Source organism: Felis catus, chromosome B3 (assembly GCF_018350175.1).
Source record: "Felis catus isolate Fca126 chromosome B3, F.catus_Fca126_mat1.0, whole genome shotgun sequence".
In the NCBI taxonomy this organism is placed as follows: Eukaryota; Metazoa; Chordata; class Mammalia; order Carnivora; family Felidae; genus Felis; species Felis catus.
Window position 1 is genome coordinate 101,924,615 of NC_058373.1, and position 18,632 is coordinate 101,943,246.

Here is an 18,632-nt window from a genome sequence, read left to right on the forward strand (position 1 = left end):
CCAGACAGCTCTTCCCATCTCATCTCCAGTAAGAAATGAAAGCTGTTTGATTCCTGTCCTTAAACGAGAACAGTCCTGGGGCCTGAGTTATGCCAGGAACCTTGTGCCTGCAGTGTCTCTGGAAGTCTTTTATTGCAGGACTGATTTATAATACCCAAGTAGATGAGTTGAGAGCAATTACGTAAATGCTGTTTCTCTGGGGTAGAGAAGAACAGTACGGTTTAAGTGAAAAATGCAGTACCGAGTCAAGAATTCAAATCGTGATGTGTAATTACAGACCGCAGTAAATCAGTTTTACAAACAGAGTACCAGTATCACCATGTTTCAACACCCACGGGGGCTGGTTGTGACAGTTTGGAATCCAAGAAGATACCAAAGGTGAACTAAGGCGGGAATTGGGATGTGTGAAGCCTCAATAGCTTGTCTTGAATCACATGGTGATTCAATCAAATATAATTAAGAAGCCAGGAGAGCCTACACCATCCAATTTCTCTTAATTAACAACAACAACAAAAAAACATCTAATTAGCAATGTAAGCTCAAATTGTGGGTTTTTTGAATGGTTATTTATGTGTATTATTACATTTGACATTTAGATTGAATGCTTTAATGAAAACAAGAACCAATTCCCTAATCAGTCAATTGTCCTGCGAGCCACAGCACTGAGAAACTTGGGTTCTCATTCTTCTATCAAGTAACTAAGTTAAGCATTAGTCGGGACCACATAATACATCTCTATTCATCACCCTTCTCCTCAAACTAGAAAGAAAAGGGGGAAAAATATATTTTTGCTCAATCAAGGCAAAGTTCAGAGTCTCGCGCCCGGAGAGATCTTGGCACCAGTCATGCAGTCAGCTGAGTGGAGGCCCTGATGGCAGGATTTATGCATCCAACTTGACTAATGAGTGCCATGGCATTTAAGAGCCACCCTGCCGTCTTATCTGGGAGACTTTAGGTTCCAGCGGCAGACTTTGCCTGTGGTTCAGCTCAAGGTAGGAGTTCATAGACAGGGTTTAAAAATATCCTTTGTTAGCCCCTTTCAAGGGGTTGACCTGCATCTTCTCTGGACCAGTGTCGCTAGCAGTGTCAGGATGTAAAAGGATACCCTGACGATTTGTTCAGCGACTCTGCCATGGCCTTGGGACTGATGCTCCGGTGTGGGGGGTGGTGGGGGCACTTAGCTGCTTAATCACGAAACCCTGGCTGTTTGCATTTCCACATGAGGATTACTTTTCCAGTACTCATGCCCAGTTAGCAGCCCTGAAGTTGTTAAACACAGGATGGACAATCACATTTTGTAAACTTCAGCAGCACTTCCTGAATAGGCATGTGAGCTCAGGTGAGCACATCAGCAGTGACAATTTGACAGTTATCTTTTAAGAAAGGGGTAGGAGGGAAGTTTTGTCATCGGACATCTATCTCTCTGATTTTCTCCACTTTCTTCCTTCAACACAATGACTGGGGCGTTTTTGTGGATTAGCTGGAAAATGAAAAAGGACATACCCTCTTAAATCCACTCCTGGCCACTTGCTTGACTCAATTATTTACTCTGCTTGGTGTCATAAACAAAATGATTCAAACTCTGCATCTCTGTCTAAATTCATTTCTGGATTTCATCTCTTCACTGTCTGTGTGGGTAGAAGTTCCATGGACAAGCCTCAAGGTTGAGTGCATATAGGTATAAATATAGCTAGGAAAAGAAACATAATGCAGGAAAGTAGAAGTTACCCCAGTATACAGGAACTTTAGAAGTGGCTGGCTTGATCCCACAGTTCGTTGAATTGGCTTAAACATCTGCTACAGTTGTGTCAAATTCTTCCATATTGATGTCATTGGTTTTGATAGAATGGAATCAGGATCTGGGCAGTTTCCTTTTAGGACTGCTTGATTTGAAGTTAAACCTGTGGGTAAGATTCAACCAATTTCTGTAAAATGTATATACTGGCTTCTTGTCTAACTTATTTCATAAATAATGACAATATAAAGTCAAATAGCAGTTATCTAAAATAGATTTTCTACTGGATGACACCCAGTTTTGCCATTATAGAAACCGACAAAAGAGGACAAATGAAATGTACCAAAGATTAATGCAGCAATAAAAGTCTGCCAGAAACATCCTAATTTGCTTCTTAAAAGCCCAAATGTTTAAGTGATAATGTGAAGGCAGAAACATACATCTTTGCTCTGCCCAAAGGCTGAGCTGTCTGTAGAGTAATAAGAGCTGACATCAGTGACAAGGACTCACATTATTGAGGAAACCTCTCCAGGTGCTTTTCCCTGCATCAGAATACTTCCATTTCAATACTGTATGGAAATGAGATTTAATAGGGAAAAGGAGATTTAGCAGTGTGTATTTGTCAACCTTTCTGTGATGTTCTTTGCGGTTTCATCTGCTTCCAGAGTCTCCCTTTGTTTTGTTTTGTTTTGTTGCTTAGGCAAGTGTACGTTTTCTCTTCCCAGAGAGTGTGTGGCTTCCTCTTTGGGCTTGTCGGGAACACCCTGTCCACCAACCACATCTTTCCTTTGTAGCATGGTCTCTTTTCTTCCCCCAGAATGAGGTGGAGTCTGAAGCTGTTTGGGGGAATCATCTTCTGGTGTCCAGATGTTGTGAGCACTGCTTTTCCAAACCTTTGAACAAGAAGCAGAGAGCAAGCATGCAGAGTTGAGGCATATAACCTTCTAGATTTGCTTTTAATCTATTCCCTGAAGCAATGATGGCAGAGCATGTTAATTTTAACCTTAGTCATTAATCCCTTCTCCCCCCCCCCACCCCCCCACCTTTTACACAAATCCGTACTTGGCCATAAATATGACTGGTGTTGTCTTTTTCTTTGCATGATGTCACTGATCAAGTACCCTGGTTTGGTTTTGTTTTTAAATGTATTCTTGCAGTACTATTAATCTTTTCTTCCCCAAAGATTCCCACTACAGGGCCTCTGATTACTGGTTGTGGCACCACAAAACCAACTAAAGAAGAGGAATCCAGGGTCTAATATCGTTTCACCACTGAGTCTCTAAAATGTTGGCTTTTTTTTTTTTCCTTAAGCAAATGCCTGGAATCATTCATACAAGTGGTGTTAACAGAACTCCAGTCTTTGAAAATGGAAAGCCTTTTGTAGCAGTTCCTCAGATGCTCTGAAAGTGCGCTCAGAAGAAATTCTTGGATGACACCTGAAAGATGCCTGATAAGCAGGCCTTAAGTAACTAAAGGGATGAACAGAAACACTCCCCTAGTAACTTGGAGATGATTTGATTTTGTAGCTGGCAGTGGGTTGAACTTTTTCTCCTTTAAACTTGACAAGTATCGGGGCGCCTGGGTGGCGCAGTCGGTTAAGCGTCCGACTTCAGCCAGGTCACGATCTCACGGTCCGTGGGTTCGAGCCCCGCGTCAGGCTCTGGGCTGATGCCTCGGAGCCTGGAGCCTGTTTCTCCCTTTCTCTCTGCCCCTCCCCCGTTCATGCTGTGTCTCTCTCTGTCCCAAAAATAAATAAACGTTGAAAAAAAAATTAAAAAAAAAATAAATAAACTTGACAAGTATCAAACCATCTTTTACAGCACAATTTAAGAACTACATGATACGAGCCCTCGAGTTGGTGTATTCAGCAAAGGTTCTACTGATACTCCGAATTTCTTGTGGATGTAGGTTTACTTTTGGATGTAGGTCTAGAAGATACTCTGAAAGTACGCCATTATCAGCTTATAAGTAGCATATTCCCTCGGCTTTATCATGGTATGTGGATACATGCAGCATGTACCTCCAGAGGAGGGAATTGGCTACGACCTTTTAATGTTGGAAAGAAATTTGAAGTTCATATTTTAAAATAATACATAAATGCTTAGTTTCCTCGTTCTTACTTTTTAAAATCCCTAAATCAGAATGAGTTATTTTTGCAAAGTTTAGTCACGCTTGCAATTGGACTGAGTTTTATCACGAGCGTCTAGAATTTGAACATTTTAATGAAGCAGAAATGTCTCTGTGAGAAGGGCAGCTTGTCGAATTAGAAATGGAGAGACTGGCTTAGGAAGAAAAGAGATGAGAACTTCAAATCCCGACTACGTGGCTGTGTTCATAAGGACGTGATGAGGATGTGGAACTCAACCTCGGGTTGAGAAGACAAACTATTGGGTTTGATGAAAGGGCGTGACATTAGGAAAATGGGAGTATTTCCTACCCTTATTCAAAAAGAAGTCAACCTCCATACTCTAGATTCCAAACTCTAGGACAAAATGTTAAGCCTGTAAATAGGTGGAAACATATTGGTAGCGATGAAAAGTGATGGTTGACGGAATGTGAGGCAAGGGTATAACTGAAAGGTGTGCAGAGGACTTTGAGCATGGGGTACCTCTATTGCCCATGAGAACCTCAGTCAACAAAGCGGAGAACAATAATCATCTCTATTATGTATTGAGTTTTGGCCTTAGTCAGTAACATATAAAAAGAAAAATTGGCGTCCCCATAAAACAAGATTTGCACTTTGAATCTGTTGAAAGGAGAAAAAATGACAAAAAGAGCTATGAATTCAGCAGCATGTAAATTAATTTATATTTTATTAATTTTAATACTCTGCATATATATAAAAATTATTTGCAACACAGTATTTCATCTATTAACAGTGTGGTGCGTATAGGGAAATTAAAATATTTCCACTACCCAGGGGTCCACAGTTCATACCTTGGGAATTATTGAACTACCTTGCAGGGGGCTTCCAGCTTTGAAATGTTAAGAATCTATGTTCATAATAATAATTCAAAAGATTTTTTTCTAAGTTTTATTTCTTTAGTTTGAGAGAGAGTGAGCGTGAGTGGGGGAGAAGACAGAAAGGGAGGGAGAGAATCCAAAGCAGACTCCTCGCACTGTCAGCGTGGAGCCCGATATGAGGCTCGATCTCACGAACCACAAGATCTTGACCCAAATTGAAATCAAGTCTGCCACCTAACCGACTGAGCTGCTCTGGTACCCCATAACAATACCTTTTAAAGCATGAAATGCATAGATTGCATTCAGTGTGTAAGTTTAAGTAGAACAGGGAAGTATGCAATGTATCTTTGAAAGATCTGCATTAAAGTTTGTTAGGATAAGGTTTCAGTGTAACAGTGGAGCTTCCATTATCTGGATGGTTCGCTTATGGGGATCACTTCTTTCCTTGACTGTGAGGTATAATGCCTAACCTGACAGTGAACCAAAGAGGTAGTTGGGCCAGTATCCCAAAACTTCCTCTTTCTACAAACCCTATCATTTGTCACATTAGAAAGCACAAAAAGTAGTTATACCTAATTTTCTTAAAAGAGTCTATCGCCGAAAGTCTTTTGCTGAATTTTATTTCAGTAACTAAAAATTGAGATGAAGTCAAGTTGGTCAAAAGAAAGGGGTAAGAAATCTGATTTCCAGGCTTTCAAGAAAATACTTCAAAGAACAGAACCCAGAGCCAGGTATCGTATTTTCCTCTAAAAAGGCGTTGAAAGGAGTCTCATTAAAGATAGTTTCGAGATGAAAAACAAATCATGAGGTTAAATGAGGTCAGAGAAGTTGGCTAGCCAAGAATGGTATGACAGAGTTTACTGCCAGATTAGAAGACCCTCTGTACTCACATCACACAGCTCCAGTGCTGTAGCAAGATTATTTTTAGCTGTGTTTTGCATATTTCAACTAGACTTATTCGATAGATATTATTAATTTTTGGTTCACTTGAATTTACAAACGATCCCCTAGATTATAGTATTCTAGTGACATACATACGCATACACACATGTATATGTGTACATACTTGACATTTCCTATAATAAAATATAAGCAATATTGAATCTATATTTCCTTCTAAAATTAATAAGCAATATTGAATCTATACTGTACACAGTATTAAGTTTTAGCTTCAGTTTTTCAAGAGCAGAAAGAGGCACAACCTTGTTCCCCTGGGTAGTTTTTAGTAGGATTTTCAATGTAATGAATCTACTCTGAAACATCCTGCCCCCCACCTCACCTATGGTAAAGTCACAAATGCAATGTAAACTTAGGATTTCAATTCTGCTGGAAACTGCCAATTTCTAATCTATACTGAGATCTTTTTTTCAAGGTGTACTTAATCCTGCCATGTTTGAATACACCTGGGGGCAGCTTAAGTCTGAATGGAGCATTGGTCGTTGTCTGCTGCATAGCAGTCCACAAGCGAGAACATTCGAAAGGTCTGCTTCTAGCTAGAGTCATTCTGGGACAGCTAACACAGAAGACTGTTTTCACTGCTCTCCCTCCCTACTCATAGGAAAAGGAAATTTATTTATCTGTTTATTTCAATATCCATTTTCCCTCTTCATCCATTTATCACCACTTCAGATGAGTTCTTTCGGTTAAAAAATGGAGTGATGGGACAACCATCGATAACCTGCCCCTGGCCACCTCGTTAATTCCATGGCGGTGTGGCCTATCTTCCTGCGCTCTGCCCGTGGCATTTATTATTTCCTCTGCCAGTCCGTGCCAAACAAAGTAGTCTAGCTCACGAGGTAACATGAAAATTGGCTTTGTGGCCAAGGTCTCCACCTCTACCTGAAGATCTGTCTTCACCCCAGTATGGCACTGTTGGCAGGTCACCTGTCACCGGCTTCTGTCTCGTTCCCACAGGAAGCCAAGCCTGTATTGCCTGGGGCTTTGGTTCTCCTTGGAGAAATGAGGCATTTGCCCAACATGACTCTGCTCTTATTTAGGTGTGGCATCCAGCCTGGGTCTAAATGCATGGCCCTCTCTGCAAATCAGAAGCTTAGTGGGAGGCATTTTGCTTGGTTGAAACAGTAGGTTGGCTCCTAAGAAGATCTTTCTGTTTCGGTGCCCAGCTGCGGGAGTCTTTATGATACAGACAGGGTGGGGCCTTTAGTAGAAAGTTACTGGGAAAAGGCTCTGGCACCTCAGGTATAATTGATTTTTTTATTAGAGGCAGAGGCCAAGTTTATACCACATCCCCTGTGACATCAGTCAAGCTCAGGAATATATGAAGACATGGGTGTAGGTTTCTGTGATATATCCCTTTAAGTCCCATTAAGTTAGGTACCTACTTTGTTCCATTCTCAATAACCAGTGGATTCCTTGGATACCGACAACCTCCCCAAGGATGCCCATCAATGGGGAGGCAGTGTGGCTTTTAAGAAAAGTTTAGGGGGAAAGAAGCAAATTGGCTCCATCCAACAATGGAATTCAACTGCTTATTCAACATGTGGGGTATTGTTCTCAGTATCCAAAGGTGGGGACTCTCTTAGCAGGGTTACTACCCGTGATTATAGATTTACTTGTCACCTCTAACCAGACTAGGTGCTAAAGCACTTCAAAGCTGTGTGTCTCTCTTCGGCAAGGCCTGTTTTTATGGTTTCAGGCTTACTCCAATCCTGGCTATGAAGAGGAGCCCCCATTTCCGCTTGAGGCACACCTGGCTGGCACATTCGGAGCATCCACCAGATACTCTGAAATGGTTGCCAAGGTACCAGGGAGCAAAGATGTCTAAGCTGGACCATCCCAGCACTTGGTGCAGGCCTAAACAAGTCTGCCCCATTTTATATAAATACCTAGACAGGCATGAAATGGATTTTCTGGATGTCTGGCTTTCCTTCCTGTTGGCTTCTCTCTTCATTTTTGCTGCTGCTTCCTTTTTATTTATTTTTTTCTTTCTGCTTTTTTTTTTTTTCTTTTTCTCTTGCTACTTCTGATCCAACCAGGTAGCAATGCATTTTCCAGGGAGCCTTTTAAAAGAGTTTCTTCCCTAGTCTATTTAGTGGAAAGGCAAGCTATTTCAGCCTGTCAGGGTCAAAAAAAAAATTTTTTTTAAACAATGTTCCCTTTGCATTTTTTAAAGTTCAATGATAATTCCTTGCCTTTGATAGAATCTACCTAATGTGGAAATTTCCCAGGTTGCAAATGATAAACTCAGCAGCTCTCTTGTTCCCCTCCTATTTTGTTCATGAAGAAGTGTCTGACCCTTCTGATTGCCCCCCTTTCACACAAGCTGCCCTCTGGCCATCTGAAGCCACATGGAAACATTGACAACAGAGGTGTGAGCCTCATTGCTCTCCGGGCCTGGCTGATGCCAGCTGACCATAAGCTACCTTCCCACACCACCACTGTCCAAAGACACTTTCTGGGAACACCCAGCCTTTTGGCTCTGGTCTTTATCTTTCAGTTCGGGGCAAGGTAACCTACTGCCCAGGTCTTTGTGTGGTGTGCTACCACACCAGAAACGCAGTTTAACCAAGAACAGAACTTCTTAGACTGGGATATCAGGTCTGCTGACTAAAAAACACGGAGATTAACACCAGCAAAGAAGCGCTTGTCTGGACTTGGGGGAGCAAATACCTCACTGTAGGGGATACGGCCTGAGATGGAACTTAATGGCTTCCCTGAAAAATGTTTAAAAATGCATGTGGCTCAATTCCATGCTAGCGCTGCAGCAGTCAAAATAAACTGGGCCTGTGAGGGACCAGTGCTTGGAGAGAATGTTATGAATAGACTTATTTTGTGAAGCTGTCACTTAACACGCCCAGGAAAACCAACCAAGGGTACCGTCGGCTTCCTCGGCATTGATTTTGGTTAAATCCCTCCCTCGAATGACCTCCATTTAATTTGGCTAGTTATGTGAGTTTTGTTGCTTTTTCCTAGTTTTCTGGAAAAGAAATTAAACACGGGGGCTACGCAGATGTTGCCCGCTGTGTGGACAAGTTAAACATGCTGGTAAAAACCACCCCCAGCTCACTGAGCGCACCCCACTGGCTTCTGAATGAAAGCCTTGTTACCTGGAAGTGTTTTCAAGATGAAGTTTGGCATTAACCTGTGAAGCCGAGGGAAAGAATCGGCCCTTTCACACACAGCTACCAGTGTCCCACACGGACCCTGAGGTCCGGGTTAGTACGGCGGCCCTTGCTGAGCCTGCACCCTTCCAGAGCTGATAGTTTCCCCTGGTTCCTGGTCGGAAGGACTAGCCCGCCTTCTAGCTCAGCCCAGCAAAGATCCCAAATGGTAACCAGCCTGCCTTGCCCTCTAAGAGTCCACCCTAATGACACGGGTAATGTTGGGTTTTGTGTGTTTAAAAAAAAAAAAAATGTGCAGCGTATGTTCTTTTTACTCTTGGCAGATGGCCACTTTGCCAGGCTGTCAAGCCTCACCTGATTTATAGGCCTACTGCCACAAATCCTGATTTCTAGAGTTAGAATGAAAACCAGACCCTGACCCACAAAGCCTAAGGCCAGATGTGTGGGCACTATAGGTATAGCCTCCCTGGGGAAACCCAGCCCAGCACAAGGTCCAGACAGCAGCCCTTGAAGGGAAAGCCCCTGCCAGGCCTGTATTCAGCCTGCGGTGACCACCGATAGAGTCGTCAGACAGGTTAGCATCATCTCTCAGGGTTAAAAGGTATTGTGGGTTCTCTGTGGCCCAGGCTAAAGGGGGGGGAATAACCTATTTCATTTTATTTTTTTTTTCCAGTTCTCTCAGGCCAGGCACACCACAGCCCTTTGAAACGATCTGTGTCCCTTACCCCACCCATGAATGTGCCAAACCAGCCTCTAGGACATGGATGGATGTCTCATGAGGACTTACGAGCTAGAGGACCCCAGTGCCTCCCATCCGATCATGCCCCCCTGTCTCCACAAAGCAGTGTAGCCTCTTCAGGAAGTGGTGGGAGTGAACACTTAGAAGATCAGAACACTGCTCGTAACACATTCCAAGAAGAAGGTAGTGGTATGAAAGGTGAGTGACTGAACGAGAAACCACTGGGAACAGAGTTGGCCCCTTTATTTGGAGTTAGAAGGGTAAAAAGAGAGGTAGATAGTGAGCAAGAGAGGAGCCCAGTCCTCTCCCCAGGCTTATGCATTGGACCCATCCCTTGCAGAGCTTCAGGGTTAACCATTCCTGGGATTCCCCTTCCTGGGAAGCCTGGGAAGCAGAAGCCAGAGCAAGAGAGGTCAACACTCTTTTTTTTTTTTTTTTTTTTTAATGCAGGGACTTGTAGGCAGTTAAATGAGTCACAGCTAACTGATAGGATCTACTGTTTGCACATACACTTCTCAGCCTGCCCTGTTTGTAAAGGCGCTCAGCTACTCCAGCCTTCTACCTCCTTGCTGTGGCCAGGGAACCGTCAATAATGTAACAAAACAAACCACAGGATCTTTTTTTTTTTTTTAGGTCTTTCTTAATGCAGAATCATAGTAGTGCTTCCTTTCTCTCTCACTTTTCCTTTGATATCCAAAGAAACTTTTAAATTCTTTTCTCTGCATCTGTTTAAGGGACATGAAAAAAATACCACTGAGAATCTCTGACAGTGTTTTAAGCCTGATAACAGATTTGCATACAGGTGATAAAGGCCTTTTTGTGCAGCATAAATAAATGTTTGTACATTGCCCTGTAAATCTGTCCTTTTCTTAACGATACTCATCAGGAGACAGAGACTTCCCAATTACCCGTGATAGGTTCAAAGAGGATACGTGCATTTTGTATTTTTAGACGCTAAGTTGTTCAAGGTCTGGGAAGTCCTTAGGGAAAGATGCTCATCAGGGACACACTAATATGTTTTCGATGGAGAAACAATAACCAGTCATGCTTCTGGGAGTACAGTGCTGAGGGGGGGTCTGGGAGCACCCCCTTTGCTGGCATCCATGGTGCTGAGGTTCTGTGTCTCTGACCTTCCCCTCAAGAAGGATCAGTGTTGACAAAGGAGGCTGTCTACCGAGTCCCCTCTCCGCCATGGCAGTGTGGCACAGAAAGACGCCCATGACCACCCAGGGGCCGGCTATGAGAGAGTACCAGGCTGAAACACGGAGCCTGTCCACTAGGGGAATGAAGTGCATTCCTCAAACGTTCCTCTCCCTCAACTGCAGGCCTGTGTGCTCCCCATGCCACCCCCACCCCGTGATGAATGCCCAGAGTGAGTGGGATGTGTCCTGATGCTTTTCTTCTGCTGATACAAGTGGGTCTTTAAAGGTGTTTAACAGGCAGCACAAACAATGGCTCATTTTGGCATGGAGGGGATGTGTGTCCTCTTTCTCTTTCACAGTTTTCGAGGGAATGTGTCATAATTTTGGAGATGTAGCAAAACTCATTTCTGAGTCCACGTTACGTGGTTGTGTGCTCAAGCGGCTGAGCCCCAGGTGACGGGTAGCAGGTGAGGCTCAGCCAGGCTTTAGGTAAGCCTGCAGGGCATCTGTCACTGGGGCACCGGAGCACCTGAGGGACCAAGGGAGGCAGGGTCAGCCATTGTTCTGGACTAGCTTCTTCCCAGGCGAAGTGGAGTGTCTGGCGGCACGTTTCTGAGAAAACATATGTGCGATTCTAATTGGTAACTGAGGGAAGGAGGCCTTGGCCTTTGTGTTCAAGGGCGAGGAGGGTCCTGTGGGAAGGCCGTTCTCTAGGATACAGACCTCTCCTAGAGAGGAATGCTGGTCCTGTCTGGTTATAAGAGGGTTGCTTTCTTTTCTTTTTTCTTTCTTCCTTTTACTTTTCTTTCTTTCTCTTTCTTTCTTTCTTCCTTTTACTTTTCTTTCTTTCTTTCTTTCTTTCTTCCCTTTCCTTTCCTCTTTCTTTCTCTTTCTTTCTTTCTTTCTTCTTTAATGTACACCTTCAACATTCTCCCATAGTAGTTAAAGGTATGCTCACTGTGTGCTGTCATGGTGAGGTGAGAAAACAATAATGAGAGCATTCTTTTAATGTTTTTATTTATTTATGAGAGAGAGAGATAGAGACAGAGCACGAGTAAGAGGGGGGGGGGGCAGAGAGAAAGGGAGACACAGAATCTGAGGCAGGCTCCAGGCTCTGAGCTGTCTGTGCAGAGCCTGACATGAGGCCTGAACTCACAAACCGTGAGATCATGACCTGAGCCGAGGACGGATGCTTAACCAACCGAGCCACCCAGGCACCCTGCGAGCACGTTTTTAAAGAGACATGAATGAGAGGAAAATTGAATAAACTTCTTATTGCTGTTTTAGAATAAAAGTCAAAATCAAAGTTCAAGGAATATCCCATATATAAGCTTCTTCTATTCTTTTCTTCAGAATTGATAAGAATTGTCTCCTCAGAGATTCTTCAGTCAGAAAGTGATGCAGATAAGCGCTTATATCCAAGAGTTTCTTTATAGGCCCAAGGGATATGGTCAGAAAACAAGCTATTTGGTGACCGGATGAAACAGTGGACTCTTTCCTATGTATATCCACCTTCTGCTGACCTATTGAACTGCTTGCTCCAAAGAATTGGTTTGGGATTCAAAATATAAAGTCCATAGCAAAGCAAAGGGCAAAACATATTTGAACGAGGACATGAGAAACAATGAAGGATTCTGTTTGTGGGATAAGTGTATTCGCAGTTCGGCTGATAGGTCAAGCAGTAGGCATGTCCATACCCCAAAACGGTAAGCATCCAGAGTCAGGGTCCAAAAGCATCCAAAAAGCCACCCCCTGGCTATGCCTGGAGAGGTCTTCTCGAAAAGGCCACTGCTCAACTCTGTCAGCAGAGACTATCCGGAGTGGCCTTCCAGGACGCACCCAGGAAGCAGCCCTCACCATGCCCAGCCTAAGAGGTTCTCATTGGATCCCTACGTCCAAGAGCAGACGCCCGTTTTAAGTTTCCAAATTAATTCATACTTTCTGGGAAATGAAATACGAAATCTAAGGCTGTGCTTGTAAAAAGAGCCAGCTCTTCCTCTCGAATTCACATCTCTGTCTTTCTTGGGACCAGGTCCTCTGGCAGAATTATCAGCCCTTTGAGGCTGCTTTCCGGTCCACCTCGGGATGCCATCACTGCATTGCTATTTTCCTACATTTAAAAAAAAGCCTAGGATATAGAAACAACAAGGTATCTGCGGTCGAATTTGGAGGAGTTCCAAATCTCCAGAAGATGCATGTCAGCCCTCCCCCTACACCTTGGGAAAAGGATAAAAAGTCGCCATAATTGAGCTGAATTTAGTATGAATTCATCTTTCTTGCCAGCAGCTCTGCATACCTTGCTGAAACATTGTTCATCTATTCCTTCCTTTTCATCTGGACAACCTGCCAGGTTTGGCTACGAACCGTCCCTTAGGAATGTGCCTCTTGGGTCAAAAGTGTGAAATAAAGCTCACGGCCCAGCATTCTTCTTTTTAAGATTTTCACAGACATCGATCTCTCCCTCTTTTGTCTTGGTGTCAGCACACCCTGTCAGGGATCGTCACGAAGTTCTCTCCCAAGTAGACCAACTTGTGCTCTCAGAGGATTAACATCATCTGTCTGCTTTGCTTTGTTTTTCCTTTTATAGTAAATACCCATCCTCAACATGTAAGTCAGCTCCAAAGCACAGATTGGATGTCCCTCAGGGTAGGGATCTCGGACTAATCTCAGGGTAAAGCAAGAATGGGATTAGCTACTGAAGTAGAAATTAATGAACAGAAGTGGGAAACAGCAGGAATATGAGTGTTTCCCCCGCCCCCCGCCCCTTAACATGCCCTGTGGAGGCTACTGCTTATACATGTTTGGATCAGATATGCTGATTGTGGTTTCTAAATTCAGTTGTCCTTGTTTGCAGAAATGTCACTGTAACATTTCCCAGGGGAAGAATCCCAGATTCATGATTCCCGAGTCGATACTCAGTTATGTCCTCCTTCCCCTCGGTGCCAACATGAGTGGAATGTGCTCTCTTACCTCTTCTCTCATGCAAAGCCTTCAGGTGGCCGAGAGGAGAAAAAAGATACTCCCATAATTTCCTGGAAGGAGGAGAAAATATAGAAGAGCAGAAGTCGATTGGGGGAGGGAGCATTCCTGCCCCTCATTTTAGCACCATGTCCTCACAAATGATGTGTAGACGCAACACACAAAGACTTCTCAAAAGGCCAGCGCTGTTGATGAGTGATGTGGCTGTGTTCTACGGGAGCAAAGAGAAAAAAAGAAAGACTTATTAGGTTTTACTTTAGTCCTTATCAAGTCAGTTGACTTTTAAGCACCTGCTGAGAGAGGCTTGGGGCTAGTTACTGGGGAGACAGAGAAGAAACAGATTGTACCTGCCTCAAGGGAGTCCTGTCACATGAACAACAAACAGGTACCTGATGCAGGTGTATGGCTGTGAAAATGTCTTGTCTTCGGAGACTTGTGCTGGGTCAGACAGGCACCAAGGAGGTCCCTAATGCAAAGTGGAGAGAAGTCAAGGAAAGTTCCTGAGGAGGAGAGTTCTGGAGCTGAGTCTTGAAGCATGATTAAAGTTAGCCAAGTATATAAGGTAAGGGAAGGGCATTCTGCGCAAAGGGAAAAGAATACATGAAAGCATGGTGATGGGACAGGTTGACTGAGTGCATCTATGGCTCAAGTGTCACATGGGAAAGAAGTCTGGAGAGGGGAAAACCAGATGCTAGGCTTTGAGAAAGATCTGACGTTGATAGAAGCTGTTGAAGGCATTTAGCAGCAGAGCGACCTGCTTACATTTGCTCATTAAAAATCAGACCCTAGCAGAAGTGTTGGGGGGACAAGGAGGAGGGGATGAGGGGCAGGGGAGTCTGGATTGGGAAGCCAGCTGAGAGGTGAGGGATATTTTAGTGACTGAGGAAGAAAACGAGGTGGGACCAAGGCAAGCAGCAGCAAGAATGGATTCAAAGGAATGTGTCTGTGTGGTCTTCGTGAGGTAGAATTGAGACAGCTCAGAACTGAAAGTGCGCTAGTTAAATGCAGATGGTGCTCCGGAGCAGGAGGAATTGAGGACGATGCCCAGGTCAGCTGGATAGCCCATGGTATCATCTAAGGCAAAGAGCATATAGAAGAAACAGATTGAGGGCCATTGTGAAGCATGGGGAGTATGAGAACCTACAGAACTTTCCAGTGGACGTGGGCCAACACTGTGGTGCACCATGTTCTTCCCTGGCACAGCCTCCCTGAGCTCTGGCTCCTCTCCTCACCTGCACAGGTTGAACATTCTGCCTACCTGTAGGGAAACTCACATGGGAGACTCTCTTCCAGATTTCTGGCTAGTAAGGCTCATAGATTTGGGCTCCTACAAGTGAGAGGCTCCATGACTTTCTCATTGCAGTCGTCAGTGTGAAAGGGGTAGAGGTTACGGTCTGTTTCTCTTGATATATGCTTCAGCCTCACCATAATGGGTTAACATTAACTGGGTTGACTTATGATGTGTTGCTGTTATATTAGTACAAAATATGGAGGTAACTGAAACTGTTACATTGTTTGTCTATAGACATAAAAAAGGTTAAGAAGGAAACTGTGGCTTCGGGAACCTTGATAGAAACACAGCAGTTAAGAGTGGAGGGGACCAGGGACTGCGAAAATAGGCTTAGGTTGCCTTTTCTAGGGAGTCTTTCTTAGATGAAACGTAAGTAAACTTTTTTTTCTCCACAGCAAAGGAAATATATTGCCTATTCTGAAATAGCCAGTTGTGGGGTTTTGAGTTGTTTTTGAGATGTAAACCTCTGAACTTCTGCCTTAGAATGAAATTAGAAAAATTATTGAGAAGTGTGATTCTCTTAAAGACAAAGAACCCCGACAGACACCTTCGTGAGCAAGACTGTGAATACAGCAGGGTCATAAAGGTGTAAGTGACAGAGTGGGAGGGGGCTGAGACACTCTTCTGCATGGCTGTCATGGCAACAAGCCACTATTTTCTGAATGTTGACTTTCTAGACGCTGTCTTGAATTCGTCTAACTTCAAGGCCAGGACTTAGTAAATTTACCTCACTTTCTTCACTCCCAAATACCAGCATATAGCCTGCAGGGATAGGTCCTAATGGGCTCAGATTGTGCCCCCTCTTCTAAGGTAGGCGGAAGGCTCCTTGTCCTTGAAAAGCAAATTTCCTGGATTCCCCCAAATTCTAAGGGTCATGAGTCTTTTAACCACCCTTCCTTGCCAAGTGTGTGTCTTCTGCTGCAGTGCTTTAAGAACTGTGCGGGCACGCAGAGGGTAGCTTGCGACGTGGAACCCAGCCGCTATTTAAGGACACAAAGCAAGCTGCGTGTGGAAAACCACTTATGAGTGTCACGGCTAATGGAAACTGAGAAATTGAGTCCCTGCACTTGTATCCAAACCCTCTAAGTGGGTATTTCACTCAACCTGTTTCTTCAGAGACCCACACATGCTCCCCATCAGCATGGAACCCCTCCTGGAGGCCACCATGGACACTTCCCAGGACTGAGGAGCGTGCTCACAGTTCACAAGAACCATAGACCAAGGCGCCTTCTTCCTTTCGCTCAGAGGCTAGAACAGCACTGAGCTGTTCATTCTGCTCTGGCCAGAAAGAGACAGGCATCAGTAATATCGATGATATTCCTAGACTTCTGCTTTGGATTTGAAAGGAATCTTTCCCCTCTCACTTCAACACTGAAGAGTTAGCCTCTTCTTACCCCTCAGTTGGCTCACTCCTCTCCCTCAAAGACCAAGGATGCAGTTGTTTCCCGGGAAGAGAGAGAGTTTTTTGAGATTAGCCTGGCTCTCTGTGGTGAATGGGAGTTTCTCTTCTGTCTGCAGGTGCCAGGACCACCACAAGGTGAGGCTCCTTGTGGAAACCAAGGCTGTTCGCGTTTCTCTCTTCCAGGAACGTTTTACTCCCTGCCCTTTATGATGCTTCCCATATTGAGCCCTTCTGCAGTACCGGTTCCATCTTTCAATCTTGTGGAGCCTCTTTGTTTGTGAGGCAGGTGCTGCATGGCCTGCTGAGTGGTATTTGCAGCCATTCCAGCAGCAAATATTTGAAAAAAGCAGCTCAAGTTCTACTTGGAGCCCAGCCTCTGTGTGAGCTGTTGTGCGCACCACAAAACCTCTCTGTGGCTGGTTTGTCCAAACTCTAAAAGGGGAAATAGAACTCAGCATAATTGGAAATTGATCCCATTGGTAAAGACCATCAGGTACACACAGAGCATGGAAAAGATGAGTGTAGTACTATGCCCAAAAGAGGCCTTATGAAGATAAACCACTATGGACTGCAGCAAGATCTAGAAGGAGCTTTGTGAAAGATGGACACTGTGCACAGGGGCCACCATCTGCACATAGTGCTTTCTCCTAGAAACCTGCTACCCTGCAGCTTCCTCCTCCCGGTTTTCTTCATGGGCTTCTCTTCTCACACCTTCTCACGCTCCCAGGGCTCCATCTTAGCTCACCCCTGTTCTCATTGCATGCTCTTTCCCTAAGTGACCTCACCCACTTCCATGGCTTCAAGCCACCACCCACCACATGCTGCTGACAAGTTCTCTGGCTCAGACCTCGCTTCAGAGATCCTTCTAGTTGACTTTTCCACCTGGATGGCTCAAAGGCAGTGACACTCGGCCGACATGAAGTAGAGCTCACCATTTCTCCCTTGCCACCCCAAACCTGCTGCCCCCCTGTACTTTCTGTCTTCCCAAGCTTGAGTCAGAAGAACCACCAGTCTCACTCACATTCCCTATTCCCTGATCTTCAAGCGCTGTCCATTTATATCCTTTCCTTCTCACCACCGCCCTTCCAAGCCATCTCCAAGGGCTTCGGTTCATCTCCCAGCCTCCACTCCCACATCCCCTCGTCCAGGCTTTACACTGACAGCCGTCACCTTTCTTACATACTCATCTGATAGTGCCTCTGCTGCCCAGATTTCAGCAGTGCCTCATCACCCAAACATGAGGCCTACTGTCCTTGTTTCAGCATTATAGATCTCAATCATTGGACCCCTGCCTATTTGTCCCACCTTGTTACTTACTATCATTCACCCAAGTGCTTGCTCAGCCCCAAATGCTCTCTTAGCTCTGTGCTTGCTAATATGCTGTTCCTGCCTCCTCAGATGGCTTCCTCAGTAGGTCTGCCCAGTGATTCCAGGACTGCTGCTACTTTGAAGCTATCCCTTACTCCCCAGGGCAAACCAGAATGCACATTGTTCTGTGCCTGCCTAGAACTTTGAGTTGACTTAGCACTTGTCCTGCAACTATTATAAATGTTTTGTGTGAGTCAGCTATTCTCTTTGGATTAAAAGTTCCTTGATGGCAGGGACATGCCTGGCCCCTACAGCAAACGTTCAAAATGTTGAGCAAATATCGGGATGCTCACACTTGCCAAGGAAGTCAACCCGGCATAGAGCAAAAGCATCTTAATCTTTCCCACACTGCATAAGAGAGTGACTTTCTAGTCGTCTGGGATCTCCATTGGCATGTCGAGCAGAAGCAGCCCAGATGAAGCTAAATGGCTATGTGCCAGCCAGAGGTGGGAGCCCAGGAGGCACGCATGACATCAATCACGTATCTGCTCCCAAAGGAAATACCCCTGCTTGTCTGTGTCTCTCAACCGTAGCCACAGCTTTGCAGAATGAAAAACCACAATATCTGAGGTTATATGAGGTGGTTCTTAGCTTTGCATCCAACCCTGTGGCACCTGGTACACAGGAAAGGACCTGAACTTTTAGCTCGACTTTGCCTCTGGGTAACATCGTCACAGAATCTAGCATCCAAGTCATTGGAGTTCCTGGCTTGGGAGGAGTGAAATGGTCCGGGTGCTCTTGCTTCTCTGGTTTATTTCCCTCCTAATGGAGTTTTGTTTTAATTCCTGGCAAAAGAAGATACCTTGTCTCGAACCAAGGGATGAAAGATTAGTAGGCTATGTTCTTAAGAACTGGGATTTCTTCTTCTTTGTTCATGAGTTCATGTTTCAGGAAGGAGAGCTCTTCAAGCACACAACACAGAGCTAGGCA

General features: G+C 44.6%; 1 protein-coding gene across 4 annotated transcripts in view; it reads left to right on the forward strand.

Annotated features, from left to right (window-relative positions):
- SAMD4A (sterile alpha motif domain containing 4A) overlaps positions 1 to 18,632 on the forward strand; it is a 215,714-nt gene that overhangs the window by 151,999 nt on the left and 45,083 nt on the right. For 3 of the 4 annotated variants that reach the window (XM_023255700.2, XM_023255701.2, XM_019833034.3), the window contains one exon: positions 9,455 to 9,718. The exons of the other annotated variant lie outside the window; for it this stretch is intronic. In XM_023255700.2, coding sequence (XP_023111468.1) covers positions 9,455 to 9,718 — 264 coding nt within the window. The remainder of the gene's footprint in view (positions 1 to 9,454; positions 9,719 to 18,632) is intronic. 4 annotated transcript variants of the gene reach the window in all.